Source organism: Chenopodium album, chromosome 7, assembly GCF_948465745.1.
Source record: "Chenopodium album chromosome 7, dcCheAlbu1.1, whole genome shotgun sequence".
NCBI classification, from domain to species: Eukaryota; Viridiplantae; Streptophyta; class Magnoliopsida; order Caryophyllales; family Amaranthaceae; genus Chenopodium; species Chenopodium album.
This window is the reverse complement of record NC_137840.1, coordinates 5,606,941-5,630,045: the sequence shown is the minus strand read 5'-3', so window position 1 is coordinate 5,630,045 and position 23,105 is coordinate 5,606,941. Positions and strand designations below refer to the sequence as shown.

General features: G+C 37.1%; 1 protein-coding gene across 1 annotated transcript; it reads left to right on the top strand.

Moving 5' to 3' along the window:
• Nucleotides 1-18,559: 18,559 nt before the first annotated feature.
• Nucleotides 18,560-20,899, top strand: LOC145639927 (uncharacterized). Its single transcript, XM_081691246.1, has 4 exons — nt 18,560-19,695; nt 19,853-20,152; nt 20,228-20,339; nt 20,423-20,899. Exons 1-4 carry the CDS (start codon nt 18,560-18,562, stop codon nt 20,897-20,899), a joined length of 2,025 nt encoding a protein of 674 aa, XP_081547372.1.
• The last annotated feature ends 2,206 nt before the right edge of the window (nt 20,900-23,105 follow it).

Here is a 23,105-nt window from a genome sequence, read left to right as displayed (position 1 = left end):
CTCTCTAAAACAGAAACTTCAACTCCCTCAAGGCTCCCCTGTTGCCGGCGGCGGCCAGAGCACTGTTGCTCATCTAAGGTTGTCGGCGAGCATTTCTTGACGACCTCGGGCCCAATTAGGCGCGTTTCTCCTGGCAATTTCAATCCAAACATCCCAATTTTACTGAAGCAAAGTTAGGGTTAGGGTTTGTTTTTCGAATTTGGGGGATTTTTGGGTCTTATACTCGGAGACTTTTCCCTGTTCGAAGGATCCGCAATTGGCTGTGTATCAAGTTTCTTTCTCAGTGGTGTAAGGGTAGCAACGCATCTGTCGGCCGGGGTCTTCCTTCATTCCTTTGCTAGAGTGTTCTTCGTATTGGATTTTCTAGTATGCCTTGTTTCAGTTATGGAGAAGCTTGTTTTCTATTTGGTTACCAATTTGAACCTTAGTTTCTAGTTGCTTGGTATTTCTAGTTTGTCTTTGTTTAACGTTTTTATGGATAATTTTGAAGAACTTAGGGGGATTTTGTGTATTTCTCATGTTGAAGAGGATGATATCTCTTCCCATAAATTAGAGCTTTTAGTTGGAAAGTTAGAGAATCCTTTTGGTATTCTGGATTTTGTTAAGGGTTTGAAAGATGAAGGTAACAATTTCTACAAAAAGAGTAATATGGGATTAGCACTTGCAAAATACTCTCTTGCACTCAAGATTTTATCCTTTGTTACAGTCTGTAATGATGAAGATAAATCTGTTTTTTCAAGCCTAGCAGTGGCTCTTAATCTGAACTTGGGTGCTTGTTATGTCAAAGAGAAAAACTTTGACAAGGTGGGTCAGTTGTGTTCTGCAGTTTTGTGTTATGATACATCTAATGTAAAAGCTTACTTTAGAAGGGCAGTGGCAGCTTTAGAGCTCAATAAGCCCGACTTAGCTTTTATGGATCTCACACAAGCAATTAGGATTGATCCCACCAACAGAGAGTTTCAACAAAAACTCAATGAGGTAACCTCTTTATTGGGTTGGTCTCTGGATTTTGTTAATGAGGCACTTGCAGTTACAAGAGAGGATAAAATGTTTAGAGATTATGCTAAAATTGGGAAAGAAGAAGAAAAGAGGAAGTTAGGGAAAAAAGGGAAAAGAAAGCAAAGAGATGGTAGTGGAGATGGTTGTGTTCGTAGGTGTATTGGTGTAAAAGAAGTCACCAAAAAGGAAAAGGATGTTGCTGGCAAACTTTGAATTCGGAGGAGGGTAAAGCTAACCCTATCGATCAAGATTGAAGACCCAACATTATTAATAACAATTCTGATATGAAGTCAACTTCAGAAACAAAAAACCCAAATCATACAGGGACAAGTTATCGATTTTGTAACCGAAAACGTGTTGATTCCTATTTGCATCTCACTCCAACAATGTATGGAGCGATTTCTAAGGGACGAACTCTACACTACTATTGCTCTTCCAAGAAGGATTTTATTAGCATCCGAGTACTCGATCATCCAAAAAAGATGGATTGTGTTGAAACTCAAGAAGTTTTTACACCAATGGAGGTTAGTCACCCCCCTGTGAAAGGGCATGATAGGTGTGAAGCAACTCCAAATTTGGCACAAGAAGATTCGACCATAGGTATGGTTGATCAAGTGTCATCATCGTGTGAAAGTACGTCGGTGCCCCTTCCAGATGCTCCAGTCTACTCCCCGGTGAAGTCTGCTGCAAGCCCCAATAATTCCTCTTCTCAAAATTTGAAGTTATTGGTTTCTTCTTGTCGTTCCAGAGCTAGAAGGCAAAGTCATTCTCTAAGAAGTTTATCTTCCTCTGTTTTTACTAACCCTTTGTTTTGCAGGATGAGTGGCTCAAAAAGGAAAGCGTCTTATCCCACCGAAATTGTATGGCTTCCGAATAGAAAGTTGTTATATGGTTCTACCCCTAATATTCTAATGTGTACTTTAGTTTATAATTAATTTAGGGTTTTGCTGTTGTCAAAAAAAAAAAAAAAAAACCAAGAATCAAAACAATTTCGAAAAATTTTCATCAAGGGGCACATGGAAGCATGATTTAAAATTCATTGGAACGTATTTTTGTAGTTTTTAAAGCAATAAAAACTAACCTATAAAAGCAATAAAATCTATACTAAGCACACCAAGAAAAATAAATAAAGAAATAAAAAGAGAGAGTGAAAGATATACCATACGAACACAAGAACCTCCCCCCAAGCTAAATCAGACAATGTCTTCATTATCTTAAAGGGAAGCTAGTAGTCAAGGTGAATACTTCTCAACATCACCACAATAATGTCACCAAAGCCTCGAGGATTGCAATGCATCTATTTGGAACAAATTTGGGCAAGAAAGAAACAAAGTGTTGGTGGGAAAAAGTCCAAATTTGAGTCAGGTAAACTATTCTGATCATAACTTTTGATATAAAATTGATAATACAGTTATTTCAATTGCGTTGAAAACTAGACTTGAAGATATTTCCAATGATAGGTCACACGCCAAAATCCGATAAGAAATACAAAAGTTACGTCCTTTCGAAGTTGACCAACTTTGCTGACGCGTACGCGCGCCCGATCGGGCGTGATCTGGCCGATCGAATACGAGTGCAGTTCCAGCGTGATTGGAGCCTTCTCTAGCTAAAAATCTGCACAAAAACAAACCCCCACAAGCATAAGTTACACTCTTCTTACCTCGCTAAAAATAAAATAAAATAAAATAACTAACACACACACACACACACACACACACACACACACACAAAAAAAAAAAAAACTAAAAAGCAAAATAAAGCATGGGCGCTAGTTTATCAAGATCCTGCTCGACCATACTCTTTCTCTTAATCGGAAGAATTCAAAGCCTTGAGTAACTTGTCAAACGCTCCTGTAAACATTTCATTAAACACTATATAGGGCTTAATAGCAAGCACATTAATCCCTACAAAGAAAAGGTTAGGAGCACATAAAGAGAACTCAAGGTATAAGGAAAAATCAAAAGAAAGAGATGAAAATACACCAAGACCTTCTACTTTCTCCATTAAAAATTTAGAATTAATAGAACGAACATGGAAGTAGTCATTGTCTTTATCATCCAATAATGACTTGAAAACTTCACCCTTACGAATAACCTCATCATCAACAAATGAATTTTCAACCACCATTTCTACAACTAATGATTTTTTAATCACTGATTCGTCAACTAATGATTTTTCAACCACAAATTCTATAATAGGTTCTTCATCCTTAATAGGACTCTTATTATTATAGTGTCCATAGACATTTTCATCAAGATCCTTCCAATAACTTTCATTAGCAACTAATCGTTTTCGAATATGATCATATGTATATGGAAAGACTCTAAAATCATCTGGAGCACGCACAAAAAACTCACTATAAGGGCATTCAGGATTTTCATGACAAAGCCGATATTGACAACAACAGTATTCAGGTGTTGCATAAAAATCATATAATTCTTGTAGTGGCGTACGCATGGATATTTTCAAATCATCAAAAAAATAAAAATAAAGACAAAATAATCTAAACTCTAATAATAATTAGAAATAAAAATAAAACTGTTTCCCCGGCAACGACGCCAAATTTTGACAGGCTAAAGTCGTATCACCTGATCAAAAGTAATTCCTAGCTAAATCCTCTAACTAATGTAGATAGGGAAGTAGGGTCGAATCCACAGAGAAACTAGTCTTTCTATTTCTAATTAATTAATATAATCTAGATTATTAAGTAATCAAAATATTATAATCGAAGGAAACTAAACTACGAAGATTAAGACTAAGGATAAAACAATGAATAAAAGGCCTAGGGCATAGGTGGTTCACCAAAAAATAATATTCCAGGGTAAAACATAATAACCAATCATCAATGCATAAATTAATCAGATTATAAAGGGCTTTCGCTACGTATTACAATCACACAATTAATTTACCGGTATTAAATCTCATCCCTCGAATCTCGACTTAACCATTTATAAATTAACCTGCCTATTGAAACTAGACCTAAACATTAATTCTCATATGTCGAATCTCGAATCAATATTGTTAAAATCATGCATAAAAGATCTGCGCAAATCTAGTCATAGAGCATTAAATCAATCAATAGGAAATTAATCTAGCATTGACAATTAACAACAATAAATTACCCCTTCATATTATTTATGGATCCCCACAAACCCTCGAAATAGAACTACTCATACATAATTAAAACTAAACTAATCAAAGTAATAAAACAAGACATGATCAAAGGAATATAAATAAATAACTAAGATTAAGAGAAGAGAAATTGTTACCAAAGAAATCTGGAATTAAGAATAAAGTTAAGAACAAAGTATTAGAGAGAGAAACTAATCTAAAAGCTAAGTAGAGAGAGAAAATCTAAAAGAGAAGGTAATAAAAAATTACGTACAAAAGTCATACTAAAAGTCCCCTAAAACAAATCCTAAACGAAAACTAATCAGGTCACCTAAAAAACACGCGCCCGATCGGGCCCGCCTTTTTCTCTGCGTATTCTTCCAAACAGTCACGCCCGATCGAGCCTATGCTCACCCGATCGGGCGCGCGTTTCTTCTTGCTGCATCTTTGTGCGCGCCCACCCGATCGGTCGCAAGCTTGCCCGATCGGGCCCGACTTCTTCTTCGAGGCTTGGACTTTGATTGGGCTCGATTCTTTGGCCCAATCCGGATTTCCTCTTTGGGTCTTGAATACTCGATCCATATGCCCCGGTATCACATATCGAGCCCTTAATCACCAGCTCTCACCGATCATGGGCTTCAAAAACGGTCATGTCCTCCTAATGCTCGTAGTTGCTTCGTGAAAAACCAAGAAAACGCTCCAAGTGTGCAATTTCCTATAAAACTCAAGCAAAACTACAAAAGCACTAGAAAACACAAATTAGTAATAAAAGTGGCTCTAAAGAGCCAAAAACACTACTAATTATGACCATAGGACGGGGGTAAAACACTATATAAATTGGACATATCAGACGTCATAGTTCAATTTGAAGTTGCTCTAAACTTTTTAATGTTATTTCTTGCCCTGACACAATTATTTTCTTTTATTTATTAGCTAGAGTAATATTATGAAACAGTAGTTTATTTAGATAGGATATGATGTTGTAAACATTTGGATATTCCTTTAACTATTTTTTTACTGATTAATTTTATAAGTTTAGGATTTCCTAATTAAATGATTATTACATGTTTTAATGTTCAACATTTTTCTAATATAACTAATTCACAAGAATATGATGCATTTCCATTCTTTCAACATAATGTAGTAAATATTATAATAGAAAAAAAAAATTGCCCATTCATTTTAGTATTCATTATATAACAGTTTTCTAAACGTTTTCTTTAAAATATTTGGCAACGCTTTTATATTATTACTAGCAAATACAACAAGTGAACATATTGTTGCATATCAAAACATAAGGTGATAATTTTAAATTGTCTCCTAAGATGGCAACAATTTTCTTTTGTTGCCTTTGTAAAATTGTTGCCTTAGGTATCATTTTACCTTGACTTTTAAAACTGTTGTCTTTGTACTAAAATGTGTTTCCTTAGGAATAGACATCGGGGACATAAACTACGCCTCACATTTGTTGCCTTAGGTACAAGGTAACACTTTTTTAATAATAGGCAATGGTTTTTCACTGTTACCTTTGCTTTATTTTGTTGTAGTGAGAATAGGCAGAACTTGCAGAGGCTATAACTCTTTTATACAACTCCTAATTTGGTGATTCTTGAGTCTAAACTCAAGGATTTTTCAAGAGGAACAATCTTCTATGAAACGTCAATTCCCCCAAAAACTGACCAGAAGTGCCCGAAAATTGGCTTCAAAGATAAACGCGATGATTTGTGTAAAATTGAGGAGAAGAAAAGAAGAGAATTGGTGTGAAGAATGTGAGAGGTATGAAGGGGTATTTATATGCTAGCTCATGCAAGAATTATGGCAAGAGAATGTGCGAAGAATTATGGCAAGTGTGATTTATGGGATTACTTGGAGAAGTGAGTAAAAGAATTAAGGAAAGTTTGGATACTAAGGTGATTGTGTATACTTGAATATGGAAGGTATGTATGTCATGAAAAATAATAAGGAAATTAGAATTTCTTGCGGAATAATTAAGAATTATGATTGGCGAGAAAATATGATGATTTTATATTAAAAAGATGGAGAATTAATTAAGGAAAAATAAGAGATTTGGGAGATAATTAAAAATATATAATTTTACCAATTAAATTCCCCCAAAATAATTCAATAGTGCCGGAAATATTGAGCTTATCATAGCTCAAATTTTCGGACTCCTATAAATATATTTAGGTAGAATTTGCTATGTTTTTAAGGAATAAAATAATTGTGTAAATAATATAAAATAATTAATTAACTAAATACCAATTATTCACCAACAAAATAACTAAGAAAAATCAGATTTCCTACACATAGGAAATCCAAAATTCCTAGCTAATTAATGGGAATTTTCAGACATATTAATTAATTAATTAATTATATTTTTTGGCTTAAATAAAATAACCGAAATATATAAATAATCCAATTTTTAAATAGGATAAATGGATAATAAATCTTATCCAAAATAATTATTAGTTTTCAAAATGCTTTTGGCGCCGAAACTCAAATATTATTTTGGCTCCAAATAACAAATTTACTAAAATACCCTTTTTATAAAATACTTCTTAATTAATTAATTAGAAAATGCGTATGAAAATACGGGGTATTACAGTATACCCCCCTTAAAATAAGTTTTGACCCGGAACTTAGCCAAAAGAAACGAAAATCATTTTGAAATTATTGGTTCATGCACAATCCTAACTTGACTCAAGACTCCTACCAAACTCAAGTAAGACTCCAAATCACTCAAAAATGACTCGAAAAGTAGACGCACGAATTTCTATCACCCTTTACCCCCCTTAAAAGGAGTTACGCCCCCGTAACTCGACCACTAACTTAAGGCAAACAACTTTGGGTAATGTTTCCTCATATCAGCCTCAGCTTCCCATGTAGCCTCTTCCATTTTCTGATTCTACCACAACACTTTCACAATGCTCACATCCTTGTTCCTTGTGCTTTTGACCTTAGAGTCAAGAATCTTTACTGGTCTTTCCTTATAATTAAGTCAAATTTTCATCCATCTCAATGGTTTTTGGTTGTAATACATGTGTCACATCAGGGATATACTTTCGGATTTGGCTCACATGGAACACATTGTGAAACCTTTCAAGCTCGTTAGACAAATCCAACTTATAAGCACTTTCCCCACTTTTTAGAAGATCTCATAAGGCCCTATGTACTTTTGGATTAGTTTCCCTTTCTTCCCGAACCTCATCACACCTTTCATGGGTGAAAGTTTCAACAAAACTTTCACTCCTACTTCATATTCCTCTTCCCTCCTTTTCAAATCAACATAACTTTTTTGTCCATCTCGAGCTGCTTTAATATTTTATTAGATCAACTTGACCTGCTTCACCATATCCTCAATCATCTCTGGTCCAAGAACCATAGTCTCACTTGTATCATTCCAACAAACTGGGCTTCTACACTTCCGACCATACAAAGCTTCAAACGGTGCCATTCTAATGCTTGCATGGTAACTATTGCTGTAAGAGAACTCTAACAAGTCCAAGTGCTCTTCTGAAGACCCTTGATACTCCATAAAAAAAGCTCTTAACACGTCCTCCAATGTCTAAATTGTTCTTTCTGTCTGACCATCTGTCGCTGGGTGAAATGATGTGCTCATCAACAACTTAGATCCCCTCGCCTTTTGCAAACTTTGCCAAAATTTACACAAAAATCATGAATCTCTATTCGAAATGATATCCGTGGGTACCTCATGGTACTTTTCCACAAACTTCACGTATGCTCTTCCCAACTAATCCATGGTCCAAGTACTTCTCATGGGTATGAATGCTGCTGACTCCGTCAACCTGTCCACTATTACCCAAATAGTGTCATTCCCTGCCTTAGTCTTTGGCAAAGCTCCCACAAAATCCATAGAAATCAAATCCCATTTCCACTTGGGCACCTCCAAGGATTGGACCTTTCCTTAAGGTCTGCGATGCTTAATCTTCACCTTCTAACATGTCAAACACTTAGCCACAAATTCAGCCACTTCTCTCTTCGTATTGGGCCACCAAAAAGTCTTCTTCATGTCTTTCTACAACTTATCCCCTCCAGGATGCATTGAATAAGGAGAATTATGGGCTTCTTCCATCAATATTTGTTTCAGATTTCCACAATTATGTGGTACACACCATCTTCCCTTAAATCGAATACTCCCCTCATCACTAATGGTGAAATCCAACACTTCTCCTTCATCAATCTTCTTCCTAATTGCCTTTAACTTCTCATCTTCTAATTGAATACGAAACACGGTTGAATACACCTTGGTGTATAGCGTGTTTCGTATTCAAGCATCTTCTCCAGAGGTCGAGGAACAATTTTTCGAGTGGTGTATAGCGTGTTTCGAGTGGTGTATAGCGTGTTTCGTATTTTCTCCAGAGGTCGAGGAACTATTGGGGCCGATTGCTGTTCGGGCCCGAGCTAAGGTCGAGACGACTCAGTTCAGTGCTAGGGGGATTCGCCGCTCGACGCTGGCAGCGACTCTTGATGACGATGCGACCACCCGAGAGCAGCGGGTGCGCATCTTTGTGCTGATGTTGTTGTCAGGGACATTCTCCCCTGACAGGGGTAGTAGGGCGTTGCTTTATTACCTCCCTGCTGTTCGCGATCTCCGGCGGATCGGGACTTTTGACTGGGCCAGCTTGGCCTATACTGACTTCGTTCGCGCGCTGAGGGACTCGTGTCGCCACCGGTCCTTTAGGACAAATGTTGCTCTGTCTGCTTTCTGGAAAGTCGTAGAGGTAAACATTATTCCCTATAAAGTCTAGCCCTATATGTTAGGCAGCATTTACTCATACTTTAGCCTTTTGTAGATCTGGTTCTATGAGTACTTTCCTTCCATTGCGCCGGCGAGACCATCGCCGAATGGATATCCGGTGAGCGTCTCTTGGGGCGGCCACCATGTGGACCTGTCTACTGCACGTGTCCGGAGTCGGATCATCTCGGTACGACTTTAGTGTTTATCTTGCTCTTCTGCAACGTTTTAGACATGTTCTTATGTGATTGGTGCTTTTGTAGGGACCTGAGGTAGTATACTGACCATGGGGTGGTTGGATAGTCCCTGGATTAGCCGCGCAGTACTCTGCTGAGCGTCGCTACTTTTTGGGGACCTACGGAGCGGTTGTGTACTTAGGAGAGAGAGTTGCTAGACAGCACTCTTCCGATATTTTTGTTGTTCCTGCTCCTCCACCACGTCACATGTTCGACGAGAGAGAGTTGTCGAGCATGGCTGAGGAGTCTGGTTCCCTCTGGCGGTCCCATGTGATCCTTGGGCGGAGTTATGCTGAGGAGCTACTTCCTTTGTTAGCTCCAGCCCCCGTGCCGGCCGAGGATGTGAGGGTAAGATTCTTAACTTCTTGTTTTTCGCTAAGTAGCCCCCAAGTAATGCTTTGCTGATTTCTTTCTATTTCATCAGGATGGTCCCACTGAGTTTGTGCCACCACGTATGTCCATCCACTACCAGGGGATGTACGGGCCGATCGAGGAGATGATTTCTCCGGCTCCTGAGGGTGAGCGCTTCGTGGAGCGGTCGATTCCTCGTCACCAGACCAGGGTAAGTCTAGTTCTAATTCAGAGTTTTGCATTCAGTTATCATGCATTTTTACTGACTTAACTTTCCTTGACAGTTCTCACGCGAAGTGGTTTCGGCTATGGCATGATGCATAGATGCCTTCCGGAGCCAACTCGTTCGGATGAGGAATGCGGCTACCTGTCGTCGAGACGATGCTGTCCGAGAGGTAACTTTTCTTTACTCATTATATCTGCATTATGGCTTGTTTTTGCCTTGTTTTTGATTTAATCCTTTTTGCAGGGTCATCCGATTGCTTCTCACACCCGTACGAGGCCTGAGGGGCGGAGAGAGCCGGCGAGGTCTAGCTCGAGACGTCGTCGCACTTCGTCAGGAGGTAGAGGTGGTCGTTCTGAGGCTGCTCGAGCCGATGTTGCTGAGGGCTCCGGGTCTTCTTCTGAGGGTGCTCCTGCTGCACCGGTAGGAGAGGCTACCTCGGCTTTCAGAGGTGGTGGGATGTACGAGGTTGGCTCGTCATCGCAGCAGCCTCCGCGGTCTCAGCCTCAGGTTGACCTTGGCTGGAGCGGTCCTGTTTTGAGCTTCCCTCCTCCTACGGAGACTGGAGCTGGTGCTGAAGCCGGAGCTGGTGGAGAAGTGACTCCTCGGACGGCGCAGTTTTATGGCATGATGGGCCTACGTCCTCCGGTGCCGTAGTTTGCTTCTGTATATGCATTTTATTTTGACTTTTTATAGAACTTTGCCTTTGACTTGTTATTTAGACACTCTGTACATTCTGTTATTGCGAATTTATCTACTATTATGTTAGTGTATGTTAGTGTGTGTAAATGTGATGACAATTATGCGCAAAAATTCCGTCATTTTTATTATTGATGGAGGGTATTATCCGACTCTCTCCCCCAAAAAGAAAAAAAAAGAAAAAAAAAGGAGAAAATAAAACGGAGAAAAAAGCTGATTTTTGAGAATTAATATAAACTCAAAAGAAAATAAAAATTAACTAAAAATAATTGTTATATTTAATTAATTAAAAAAAGGATAGAGAAATATTTAGAAAAAAAAAACGAGGCCATAAAGTCATTAAACCGACTCCAGTTTTAATATCAAAACGCAAGTTGAGCACGCGCGGCCGTCCTGCTGACTTAGCGCCAGCTGGCGCCAGCCTGTGGTACGTGGCGCCAGACGCTACACATAGCGTGTGGCGCCAATAACTGATGGGTGACGCCAATTTCGGGTGTGTGACGCCAATTGACGCTGACTCCGTATTCCAGTCAGATTGAAATTCCTCGCAATTCGTGCATAAATAGCCCCCTGCTCAGCCGATTATTCACATAATTCCAGCGAAAAAAAATTTTATTCTTCTCTTTAGAAAAAATAATTATCATGTCTTTAGCCACTAAAACCTTCAACCAATATTGTCATGAATGGTGTCGATCTCTTAATGCTAGAGAAAGAAAAGAATTGGATTTATTTCACTTGGGGGGAATATATGGCATTAAAGGGGTAGATCTAGACATAGACTTCATACATACCGCTTTAGAAGATTGGAGCATTGATACACATTGTTTTAGACTAGGGTATGATGAAATTAGCCCTTTGCCAGAGGAATTTGGTGCTATTTTAGGCTTCCCTGCAATAGACCTGATAGTAATCCCTAGGGTAGATGCATATTACTATAAGGATTTCGAGCGCTTCTTTAACTTGAAGGAAAGGGATTTATCAAAAATAGTAGATGGCAATGCAGTGAACTTAAAAGAATTCGCACGCTATTATTTTGATAAACCGCTTTCTGAATCTTTTCACATATATAGAAGAAGGGCGTTTTTATTTTGCATGCTTAATCAATATTGTCTTAGTAGTGGTAAAATTAACGAGGGTCAATCAATTATAACCACTGTGCTAGAACAAATTGAATCAGGGAGAAATCCAATGCTTTTGATAGTTGGAGAGACTATGATTAGTCTAGATGAGTTGAAAAGGGACCCAAAAGCACCTCTTCACGGTTCTCCAATTTTATTCCAGGTAGAAAAATAATATTTTTAATTACAGAAATCAAAAAATATATTTTTGTATTGTAATATTAATTTATTTGCATTGGAAATTTTTTACAGATGTGGCTAATGGAAAGGTTAGGATTAATTAGTCCTCCAGATGATATTGAAAATTATACGCCCACTTGCTTTGTGAGGAGAAAGAAGCGCATCCCTAAAATTGGGCGCCATGGGTGGAAGAAAGTCTTTGAATCACGTGATTTCGCTATCAAGTGGGTCGTCCCATGGTGGAAAATAAAAAGGATGGTTGGTGTTAACAAGCAACCTTTCTGCCGTCTTCCAAGCTTATCTCGCATGACATATTATTACCCCTGCAGAGTAAGGAGACAATATGGCTTGCTTCAAAATATTCCTTCCGGGGATCTTCGTCCTCCCTATGAGTATCCCATATCTCAAGAAGTAGATAAATTTGACACTTATTGGAGCGCTAGACCTTTATGGGAAGTGATTACCCAAAAGGTTCCCCCTTCTTTACCTAATGATGTAAAGAAGTGGTTGTTGAAGAAGTCTTCAATTGATCAGGGTAGAACCGATGTGAAGAATCGTCTAGGTGATAGGGTGACACCGGCCAAGGAACGCTTAGGTGCAAGAATTGAGTTCAAAACACCTACAATGCCTAAGAAGAAGAATACTACTAAAGACAAAGGGAAAAGGAAAGCTATAGACAAGAAGGTTTGGGTGGAAAAGAAACATGGGGTGCTAGCTGAAGGAGAAACAATCTATTCTAAGATTGAATGCAGGTCCTCTAAAGGATGCCTACTAGCTAATGTAATGGATGAAGAGGAGGAAACGGAAAAGAATTGGAAAAGAGCAAAGAAGGAGAAGAAAGACTAGAACATTGCTTAGCTTTAGATTTATTAAATTTTTTTTTATTTAAAGTTAATTTATTTCAGCTTTATTTAAATTCCATTAACAATGCAATTTTATGAAATTTTAGCTTTCAATTAAATTGTTACTTTAAATTTATTTTATTAAAGCAATGAAAAACCGAAAAAATTGATTTTCCAGAAATTCTTCGAGTACGGAAGTCGAAAATTTTCCGAAAAAACACCGAAATTCGCCCAGATTTTATTACTGAATTGGCGTCAGTAATTGCAGATTGGCGCCAACTATTGAGGTCTGGCGCCAGGCGCCAATACCGTCGTCCGGCGCTAATGGCTTTTGGCTGGCGCCAGGCTCTGTTTTGTGACGCCAGTTGCTTTTCCGACTTTTGTTGACTTTTTGTTGATTCTGGAACGCGGAGATGTCGAAAAATAAAGTGGCCGCACCCGTAATGGGTTGCCTACGTATCCTTTCCTAAGGAATTAGGCCGAACGTAGCTCTCTTGAGTGTCCTACTCAAGTAATTATGGGTAGTATTTTTTAAAGTTGGTCAAGATTGGTCATGTTTGAGAATTCATTGCCATCCATGTCAGTTAATTTTGCTGCACCACCTGACAGGATTGTTTTGACAATGTAGGGGCCAGACCAATTAGGTCTAAACTTTCCCCTTGGGTCTAAAACATTTTTCCTTAGCGCTTTTAATACCAAATCTCCTATTTTGATATTTCTTGTATTGACCTTCTTATTAAAATGTCTAGCCATACGAGTTTGATAGCACTGAGTGTGGTGTAGAGCTTCTAGTCGTTTTTCGTCGAGTAGGATCAATTCTTCATATCGTGCCCTAGTCCATTCGACTTCATCGAGTTTACTCTCTAGCGCAATACGTAGAGATGGTATTTCTAGTTCGACGGGTTGTACGGCATCCATTCCATATACCAAGGAAAATGGTGTATTTCCTGTTGACGTACGGATTGACGTGCGATAACCCCACAATGCAAAGTGAAGCTTGTCAGACCAATCCTTATAATTTTCTGTCATTTTCTCGATGATAGTCTTTAAATTCTTATTAGCTGCCTCGACTGCTCCGTTTGCTTGAGGTCTATAAGGGGACGAATGATGATGTTGGATACCATATTTATGTAGAAATTCTTCACATTCGGCTTGAAAGTGAGTTCCATTGTCACTTATCATTTCATGTGGGACTCCATATCGACAAATGATATTCCTTTCGATAAAGAGTGCTACATGTTTTGCGGTGAGTTTAGCATATGATTGTGCTTCGACCCACTTCGTAAAGTAATCAATTGCTACTAGAATAAATTCATGGCCTCCTGTCCCTGGAGGAGCGATCTTGCCAATTATGTCAATTCCCACGTAGAAAATGGCCATGGTGATGTGTAGGTGTAGAGCAAAGATGGAGGAACGTGTTGTAAGTTGGCATAAATTTGACACTTAGGGCATCTTTTTACATATTGATGGCAGTCCCTATTCATGGTAGTCCAATAATACCCTTCTCGCATTATTATCTGGACTAACATTTTGCCATTTATATGAGTTCCACAGATTCCTTCGTGGACCATTCTCATTATTCTTTGTGCATCCACTTTCCCTACACATAGGAGAGCTCGACCTTTAGGTACCCTTTTATGTAGCTCGTTGTCTATGAGTACATATTGAGAAGCCAAAAGTCTCAAGGCTCGTTTTGCTCTTTTGTCAACATGAGGAGGGTATTCTCCCTTGGTGACATAGTTGAGAATGTCTGTATACCATGGTTCTTCTTCTTGTTCTTCATCTTCGTCTTGGACTGGGTCGTCGTCTTCTATAGCCTGTATATACGCCGATTTGTGCCTTTTTTCGATAGTTAGAGGCATTTGCTCAATATCCGTGGGAATCCTAACCATTGAGGCTAATCTTGCCAAGGCATCAGCAAATTGATTTTCTTCTCTAGGTAGATATGTGTATTCCACCTTCTCTAACTGATCGGTAAGAGTTTCCAGATAGGTTTGGTAAGGGGCTAGGCTTTCACTCCTTACTTTCCACCTTTTAGATATTTGATTGATGATTAGAGAGGAATCTCCGAATATCCTTAACTTCTTTACTCCCAATGCCAGGGCTGTTTCAAGGCCTACCACACATGCTTCATATTCAGCAGCATTGTTGGTAACGTTGAAATCAAGCTTTATTGAGATTGGGACGTGTTCTTCTTTGGGTGATACTAGTAGCACTCCGACACCACATCCCTTTTGGTTTGAGGATTCGTCGAAATACAAGGTCCAAGTATCATCTTCGGTGACCATCAAATCTTCATCTGGAAATTCGTTGTCCTGTATTGGTGTCGAGTCTTCTATTGGAAAATCTGCCAGAAAGTCTGACACCACGGATCCTTTAATAGCTTTTTGTGGCATAAACCGCACATCGAACTGGGCTAAGTTGACTATCCATCTTGAAATACGTCCATTGAGTGTTGATTTCTTGAACAAGTATTTGAGTGGATCTAATCGAGATACTACGAAAACGGTATGCACCAACATGTAATGTCTCAACTTAGTTGTGGCCCACACCAAAGCGAGGCACAATTTTTCGAGTGGTGTATAGCGTGTTTCGTATTCAAGCATCTTCTCCAGAGGTCGAGGAACTATTGGTTGAATACGAAACACGCTTATCTTATCATAAATGGATGGTTGAACCACCAAGGTATTCAACATCCTAGCCATGTCACCATTCTCTATTACTTCCAAGTTCAACTTCTGAAATTCAACACACAACTGATCCGGTACTACCATCACATTCACCGTATGTTCTGACTTTCTGCTCAAAGCATCTGCCACCACATTAGCCTTTCCCTTGTGATATTGAATATCCAATGTATAATCACTCATATATTCTAACCATCGTCTCTGCCTCCCACTCAAGTGCGTCTGGGTGAAAATGTACTTCAAACTCTTACACTACTACAAAAAGCGTACTTTTTGACGCTTTTGCTGCGACGCCTTTGATATGGCGTCAGTGTACGAATTTTGGTACCGCCTTTTCTCGACGATTTATAGAGTCGAAAATTGTATCGACACATAAAAGCGTCGGGAAACTCACATGCTATGCACGTGAGTTATTTTTTTCGCAATTTTGAAACTTTTAATGAAAATATTAGCGGGTTCCCAAAATTTCCCAATTAAACCGCCCACGACTACTGCTCAATTGCGCTGCTCATCTCCTCTAAACCCACGACTCCTTCATCAACGACAATTTTTCGCAATTTTGTTTGCTAATCTTCAAGGAATTTGGGGGTTTTTTGCTCGTCACTTTCAATAATTTCAGGTATCAACTTACAATTTGCTATACAATATTGTTGCTAGGTATATATCTATCATTTTTGGTACCCTAATATCTCACAATATCTCTAAATTTCGTTAATATTGGGAATTCTTCTTTGCATGTCTTCGATTTTGAGTTGGGGTAGAACATGAATCGATCTTTTATTGCGAGGTAATTTGTTGCCCTTAATTAGATAATTTAATTTCTTTTTATGTTGTTTTTTTCGTGAATTCTGATTTCATATCCATGGTTTCCATGTTTTTTTTTTTTTTTTTTTTTTTTGTAAGTAGTTTTTTTGGTTTTTGTTATGATTTTTATGTCGTTTTTTAGGGTTTTAGTTTGGAATTTTATGGGTTTTTTATATGAATTTTATAGGCTTTGAATTTTATGGTTTTTGATATGAAATTTATAGGCTTTAATTTTTCTGGTCAGAGCTAAATAAATTAGCCATTACACATTAAAGCTGCAGTGCATTAATAGAACAATATGAACTTGGGAATATTGGCAGCATAATTTGTTTTTTCACCCAAAAAATTAGACCAGGTTCTTCAAAAAAGCAAGTCCACTTCATCTCGACACTTAAAAGAGCTCAAGGTGTGAAAATTCATGGCATAGCTAAAGAAGATCGAAGCCAATTTGTGAATTTCTCTGTATATAGTTTGCTCACCCAAAAAAAAATAAAAATTGTTATCATCTCTAGATTGCAGCATTTTTTTGTGATTGTAAAGTTTATCTCTCCAATCTTAATCTACATGTATCCATTTATCTTAGACCTTCTGATCTTGTTGTTTTAGTTTTCCAGATTGGTGATAGTTTTGATTCTTTATTAAATTGCTCAAATGCTCACCAGACTGTTAGAATTACAGATTGGACAGAGGTGATAATTCCAGATCTTGTTGTTTCTTTTTATCCACCAAAGCAAAATCTTATGTTAAAGCCTACTAACACTACCTTTTTTGTTTTCAGCCTTGTTCAGTAGCTTTTAACGCACAATTACTTTTGCGGCAAAAGAAGGTACACTCTACCTTAGACATTAGCTCAAACTAGAATACATTTTTAAAGATTGTTGCTTGATTAGTACGTGTATGTCATATACTTATTTCAATTGTGTAGGCTTTATTAGATTTCCCTAATTGGATGTTTCATGTGACACTATCTTTTAATTACTTGAAAAACGTGTGCCTATTGCCTTGGAGTCATGTTTTGCAGATTTCCAGTGTGGTTTGTTGAATAAGAAATTCATTGAACTTGCAAGACTTATTTTTGTTGTTGTATGTTTCTTACTAATTTTCTTCTTTCACCCCTCAACAAGTTTGTAGGCTTGAATTACTTACATTATTTTTAAGTGGATAAACTTCTTGATATTATAACTTTGATGGATGTCTATTTACTTAGTGAGAGTGATGTCCCTATTATATATTGGTTTAAGGATCCTTGTAACATGATTTATTTTTTATTTATTTTTTTAATGTCATTGTTTTTAATTAGCAATTAATTATATACTTCTTTGTAGACATGGATACTAGTTGGATTGATTTACCAAGAGGTGATCCCGGTTATTTTAAAGGTTGCATGAACTTCTTGAAACTTGATAAAGAGACTCTTTTACCAAATACACGTGAAACTAAATGCCCATGTAATAAGTGCAAGTTAAATACAACGAATTCTGTAGAAGAAGTTGGAGGCCATATTTTATTTTATGGTTTTTATAAAAACTATAGAAATTGGATATTTCATTGTAAAGATGAAGGGAGTAAGACCTATGATCTAAGTGATGATCAAGTAAATGCAGTAGGTTGAGATGATATAGACAGGTTACTAAGAGCAGCTTTTAGAGTTAATACGCGACAAACCGACAAAACTCAAGATCCATCATTTAATGAACAAAGTATTGAAGATGACAATTCATATGACATGGATGAGGGGTTTACGATTTATCGCGAGGTAGATGATGAGTATCAATCAACTTTCTCAAATGAAGAACAGGCAAAGTATAAAAATCTCATGGAAGCTTTTGAAAAAGGCCTGTACGAGGGGTGTACTACTTTTTCGAAACTTTCATTTCTATTGCATTTGTTTCACCTAAAGTGTATGTTCCATTGGTCTGCAGAGTCATTTAATAAATTACTTGAACTTCTAATTGACGCATTTCCCAATATTAAGGAGTTTCCATCGTCCTATTATGAAGGCATGAAGATAATAAAGGATTTAGGGTTAGGATATGAGAAAATCCATGCATGTCCAAATGACTACATGTTATATTGGGGCGAATTCGCAGATAAAAGTGAGTGTCATATATGCCATACATCAAGGTGGAAAATGTGAAGGGAAAGGAGGGTGATGTAAATGAAAAAGGAAAAGAAGTATGTAAGAAAGGCGAGGCAGCTAAAGTAATGCGGTACTTTCCCCTTATCCCTAAATTAAAGAGGCTTTACATGTCATCTAAAACTGCAGAGGACATGAGAGGACACTTTAATCGTAAGGATGATAAGATTCTATGACACCCTGCTGGTGGCGAGGCCTGGAAAAAATTTGATGAAAAATATACAGAGTTTGCCGCTGATACTCACAGTGTTAGATTAGGCCTAGCGAGTGATGGTTTTAATCCATATCGTTTTATGAACACAAATTATAGTATATGGCCGGTGGTCCTCATTCCTTATAATTTACCACCATGGCTTTGCATGAAACCACCATCCTTTATTCTTTCTATAATTATTCCTGGTAAATTTGGTCCCGGTATGGATATTGATGTGTACTTGCAACCACTAATCCATGAATTGAAATTATTGTGGGAAGGTGTTGATGCTTTTGATTCTTATAGTGGAAGCAACTTCAAACTGCGAGCAGCCCTACACTCTACTATTAATGACTTTCCGGCTTATGCTATGCTGTCAGGTTGGAGTACGAAAGGCTACAAAGCTTGTCCTTCTTGCACTCATTCTACTAATTCAGATAGATTTGGTGGCAAAGTTATCTACCCTGGGTATCGAAAATGGTTGTCTATTGATCACCCATATCGTTCACAAGCTAATTTGTTTGATGGGAAAGAAGAATATGGTATTGCTCCGATTCGTACCAGCGGGACCGAAGTTTTGAAGCAACAAGAAGGGGTAAAGTATGTATTTGGGAAGACAAAAAAAGTTCCTAAAAAAAGAGGGAGAAAAGCTGCCAATGAACTTGATGATGATTGCGATCCCGATGGTGATGATGTTCTTTGGAAAAAGAGAAGTACATTTTTTGAATTAGAGTATTGGGAGCATAATCCTCTTAGACATAATTTAGATGTTATGCACATTGAAAAGAATGTGTCCGATATTTTATTAGGAACTCTTTTAGATATGGATAATAGTAGGGATGATGAGAGTGGCAGAGAAGCCCTAAAGAATTTGAATATAAAACCTCATCTATGGATCAACCCTCAAGGTTACATCCCGCCGGCTGCATACACCATGTCTAACGAGGAGAAAGAACGATTTTTGAAAGTCTTGAAAAATATGAAAGTTCCTGATGGATATGGATCTAATTTGCAAAGATGTGTGAATCTAAAGCAACGGAAACTTATTAATATGAAAAGTCACGACCATCATATTCTCATGCAAGATATCCTCCCGGTTGCTTTAAGGGCGTCGAATTCCTTAAGAGTTATTGACTTGCTTGAGGAGTTGTCTGACTTTTTTAAAAAGATATGTTCAACTGCTATAGATACAAGAGAATTAGATACCATTCAATCAAAGCTCGTGTTGACTCTTTGCAAGTTTGAAAAAGAATTTTTACCAACAGTTTTTACAATCATGGTTCATCTACTAATTCATTTAGTGGAAGAGGTCAGACTAGGCGGACCGGTTCATTATAGATGGATGTATCCTGTTGAAAGGTACTTATTATTATTATTATTATTATTATTATTATTATTATTATTATTATTATTATTATTATTATTATTATTCTATTTATTTGTATTATTTGATTTTTAAATAATAATTTTCCTTATTCTTTCACATTCACATATAAAATCGTTACTATAATTCAAGGTACTTGGCCTTTTTGAAATCTCATGTAAGCAATAAAGCGCAACCGGAAGGATCTATAGTGGAAGGTTACCTTTTGTGGGAGACAATTGCATTTTGTTCGAGATATTTAGAAAGTGTTGAGACTATGTTCAATAGACCTAGAAGGAATGAGGATGGTGTATCAAACATTGACAACTATTTGTATAACTCTGGTGGTCGTGTTGTTGGAAAGAAAGAAAATGTCCGTTTGGATGTTAGAAGTTTAAAGCAAGCTCATCGCTATGTTTTACTTCATTCTGATGAACTAACCCCGGTGCTCAAGTAAGTAGCATTATGAGTTTAGTTAAAGCGTCCAATATATACTTGTTACTAACATAAAATTTACAATCTCGATAGTGAGTTCTTAAAATTAAAGAGGCAAGAGAATGATGTTGGAGGAAGTCAAGCAGATGAATCTATTGAAAATCAGTGGATAATTGATGAATTTGCAGATTGGTTGCAAAGCCAGGTCATATGCTTTTACATTTAGGGTCTTTTTATTTTCATATTATACAACTTTCTAGTTCTAACTTTATTATTCTCGAATTATAGGTCCATAATTTAGATGATAGCACGGTAGAAGGAAAGTTAATAAAAGCCTTAGCCGGTGGCTTGAGTAACCGCGGGAAAAGGATGAAAAGTGTTATTATCAATGGTTACAAATTTGATATTGTGGATCGTAAGCGATTTCGAATAACTCAGAATTCAGGAATCATGGTGGAAGCAGAGGGTCACGAATATTATGGAAAACTCAAAGAAATTTTGGAATTAGATTATTATGGTTCTTATAAGGTTGTATTGTTTCGTTGTGATTGGGTCGATATTCGTAGGGGTATCAAAACAAATCCAAATGGAAGTGTTCATATCAATTTCTCAAAGTTGATGCACACTGGTCGATTTTTGCGTGATGATCCATTTGTTTTCTCATCTCAAGCAAAACAAGTTTTTTATATTGAGGATGAGATACAAAAAGGGTGGTGTCATGTTGTGAAAACTAAGCCTATGGACTTGTTTTATATACCTGAATAATTTGTTTAAAACTTTTATAATTTATTATAGATTTGAGTTCATAAATTTGGATGGGTGTGTATTTTTATATTTCATTTAGTTATTCTAATTCATCAAAGTTTGCATTTTTTTAACTTAATTTCTGTTTTTATGGTACTAAGTAGTATTATCGTCTCGGTTTCTTATTGGTCAAATAACAACTGAATTCTAAAACTGAATTCCAAACTGAATTCAGAGCTGAATTTAAAAACTAAATTCAGTTCTGAAATTCATTTCTGGAATAATTCAGTTCTGGAATTCATTTATGGAATAATTCATTTCTTGAATAATCAGTAATTCATTTCTGGAATAATTCATTTCTGGAATAATCAGTTCTGGAATTCATTTCTGGAATAATTCAGTTCTGAATTGTAGCTCTGAACATCAGATTTTTTCCTTTTGGTCACATTTATTTCCTGTTATTTCAACTCTGATGCATTGATTATTGTTGTTCTTAATTTGTATTTAAGTTTAGATGTTTAGTTTAGCTGTACATATATTGTCTTGTCTTTATATCAGTTTTGTCTATATATAGTGTCTTTACTTTCCACTGATATTGTGATTACATCAGTTCAGAAATGTAATTGAACTAAGTGTTGTTGCTGTTTCTAATGAACCCACTGTAATTGTGATATTGTGATTATAGTTCAGAACTATATAGTTTAGATACATAGTTTAGATCTTTATATCAGTTTATTTTGTATTTCAGTTTAGAAGTATAGTTTGTATTTCATTTTATGTCTTGTCTTTATATCAGTTTTGACAAACTAATGTAGCTTGTCTTATGGTTGTATCAGGTAAAAGATGACTTATCGAAGCAAGAGAGCAAGGGAAATACTTGCTGCCACAGCTAAGTCAAATGCTACTGAAGTTGTTTCACAACCAACCAAAAAACAAGCTACTAAGTCACCACTGAATGAGTTACTTAAGGATGACAAATGGGGACCTTTTTCTCCACCCATTACCACTACAACATCTGACCAACAACCACCTAATAGTTTAGGATCCATTTGGAAAAACCCTCCTGGTTCAACATCGAGTTCAGTCAAAGAGGCAGCTACATCAAGTTATCAGAATAATTACCCAGCAAAAGTCCCACCTAATATTCCACATTCAATTGCACCAAACTCATTGAACTCCCCTTCTACTTCTCACAAACCTCCCGAGCGCCCAAAACCTGCTACACGAGGAATCCGGAACCGTGAAACAGGTGCTGTGAAAACTTCAGCTACAGCTCCACAGGATAATCATGAAAGACAAAAAAATGGAAACGAATCAGAAGAGATCCCGAAAAAATCTAAGTCCTTACGACCAAAAGCACTTCCGGATTGGCCTGTAGACATTGATTTTGACGACAAGGAGGAGGTTCTAACCATAGGTAAATGTTTTCTATTAAAGTTGTCTGCTGATGCTTGTTGTTGTTGTGGTGTGATCCTGCCATGTTGCTGCTACTTTTTATGGTGGGGGGAGGGGGTGGGGGGAGGGGGTGGAGGCTAGCTTGTGTTATACGTGTTACACATGCATATTCAAACTTGTTCTAAATTTGGATATATGGACATGTTTATATCTTGAAACTTGTATTGAGCTGCATAATTAATTTTTCAAGTAAATTATGCTTGTTATGTCGAGGTACATGCTAATTGACATTTGAATTGAGTCTCTATGATATGTGTTCTGTGCTAATGTCATGTTTGTTTTGTTTTTATTTTTTATTTTTTTTATTTTTTTTATTTTTCCTTACTGCATCATGAGATCAGATTTTGAGACACACATATGATATGTGTAGCATGCTTTCTTTTTGTCCAGTACATGCTAATTCTATAACTGAAATCAGAACTGAAATTCAAATCTGAAATCAGTTTTGGATTTCAGTTTTGATTTTAGCTCTGAACATCAGAAATGAATTCTAGAACTGAAATCAGAACTGAAATCCAAAACTGATTTCAGTTCTGGAATTCAGCTTTGATTTCAGCTCTGAACATCAGAAATGAATTCTAGAACTGAATTCAGTTCTGGATTTCAGTTTTGATTTCAGCTTTGAACATCAGAAATGAATTCTAGAACTGAAATCAGAACTGAAATTCAAATTTGAATTCAGTTTTGGAATTCAGTTTTGAATTCAGGTCTAAACATCAGAACTGAATTGCAGCTTGTGTGTGTGTATTTGCAAAATTCATTGGCTACAGTG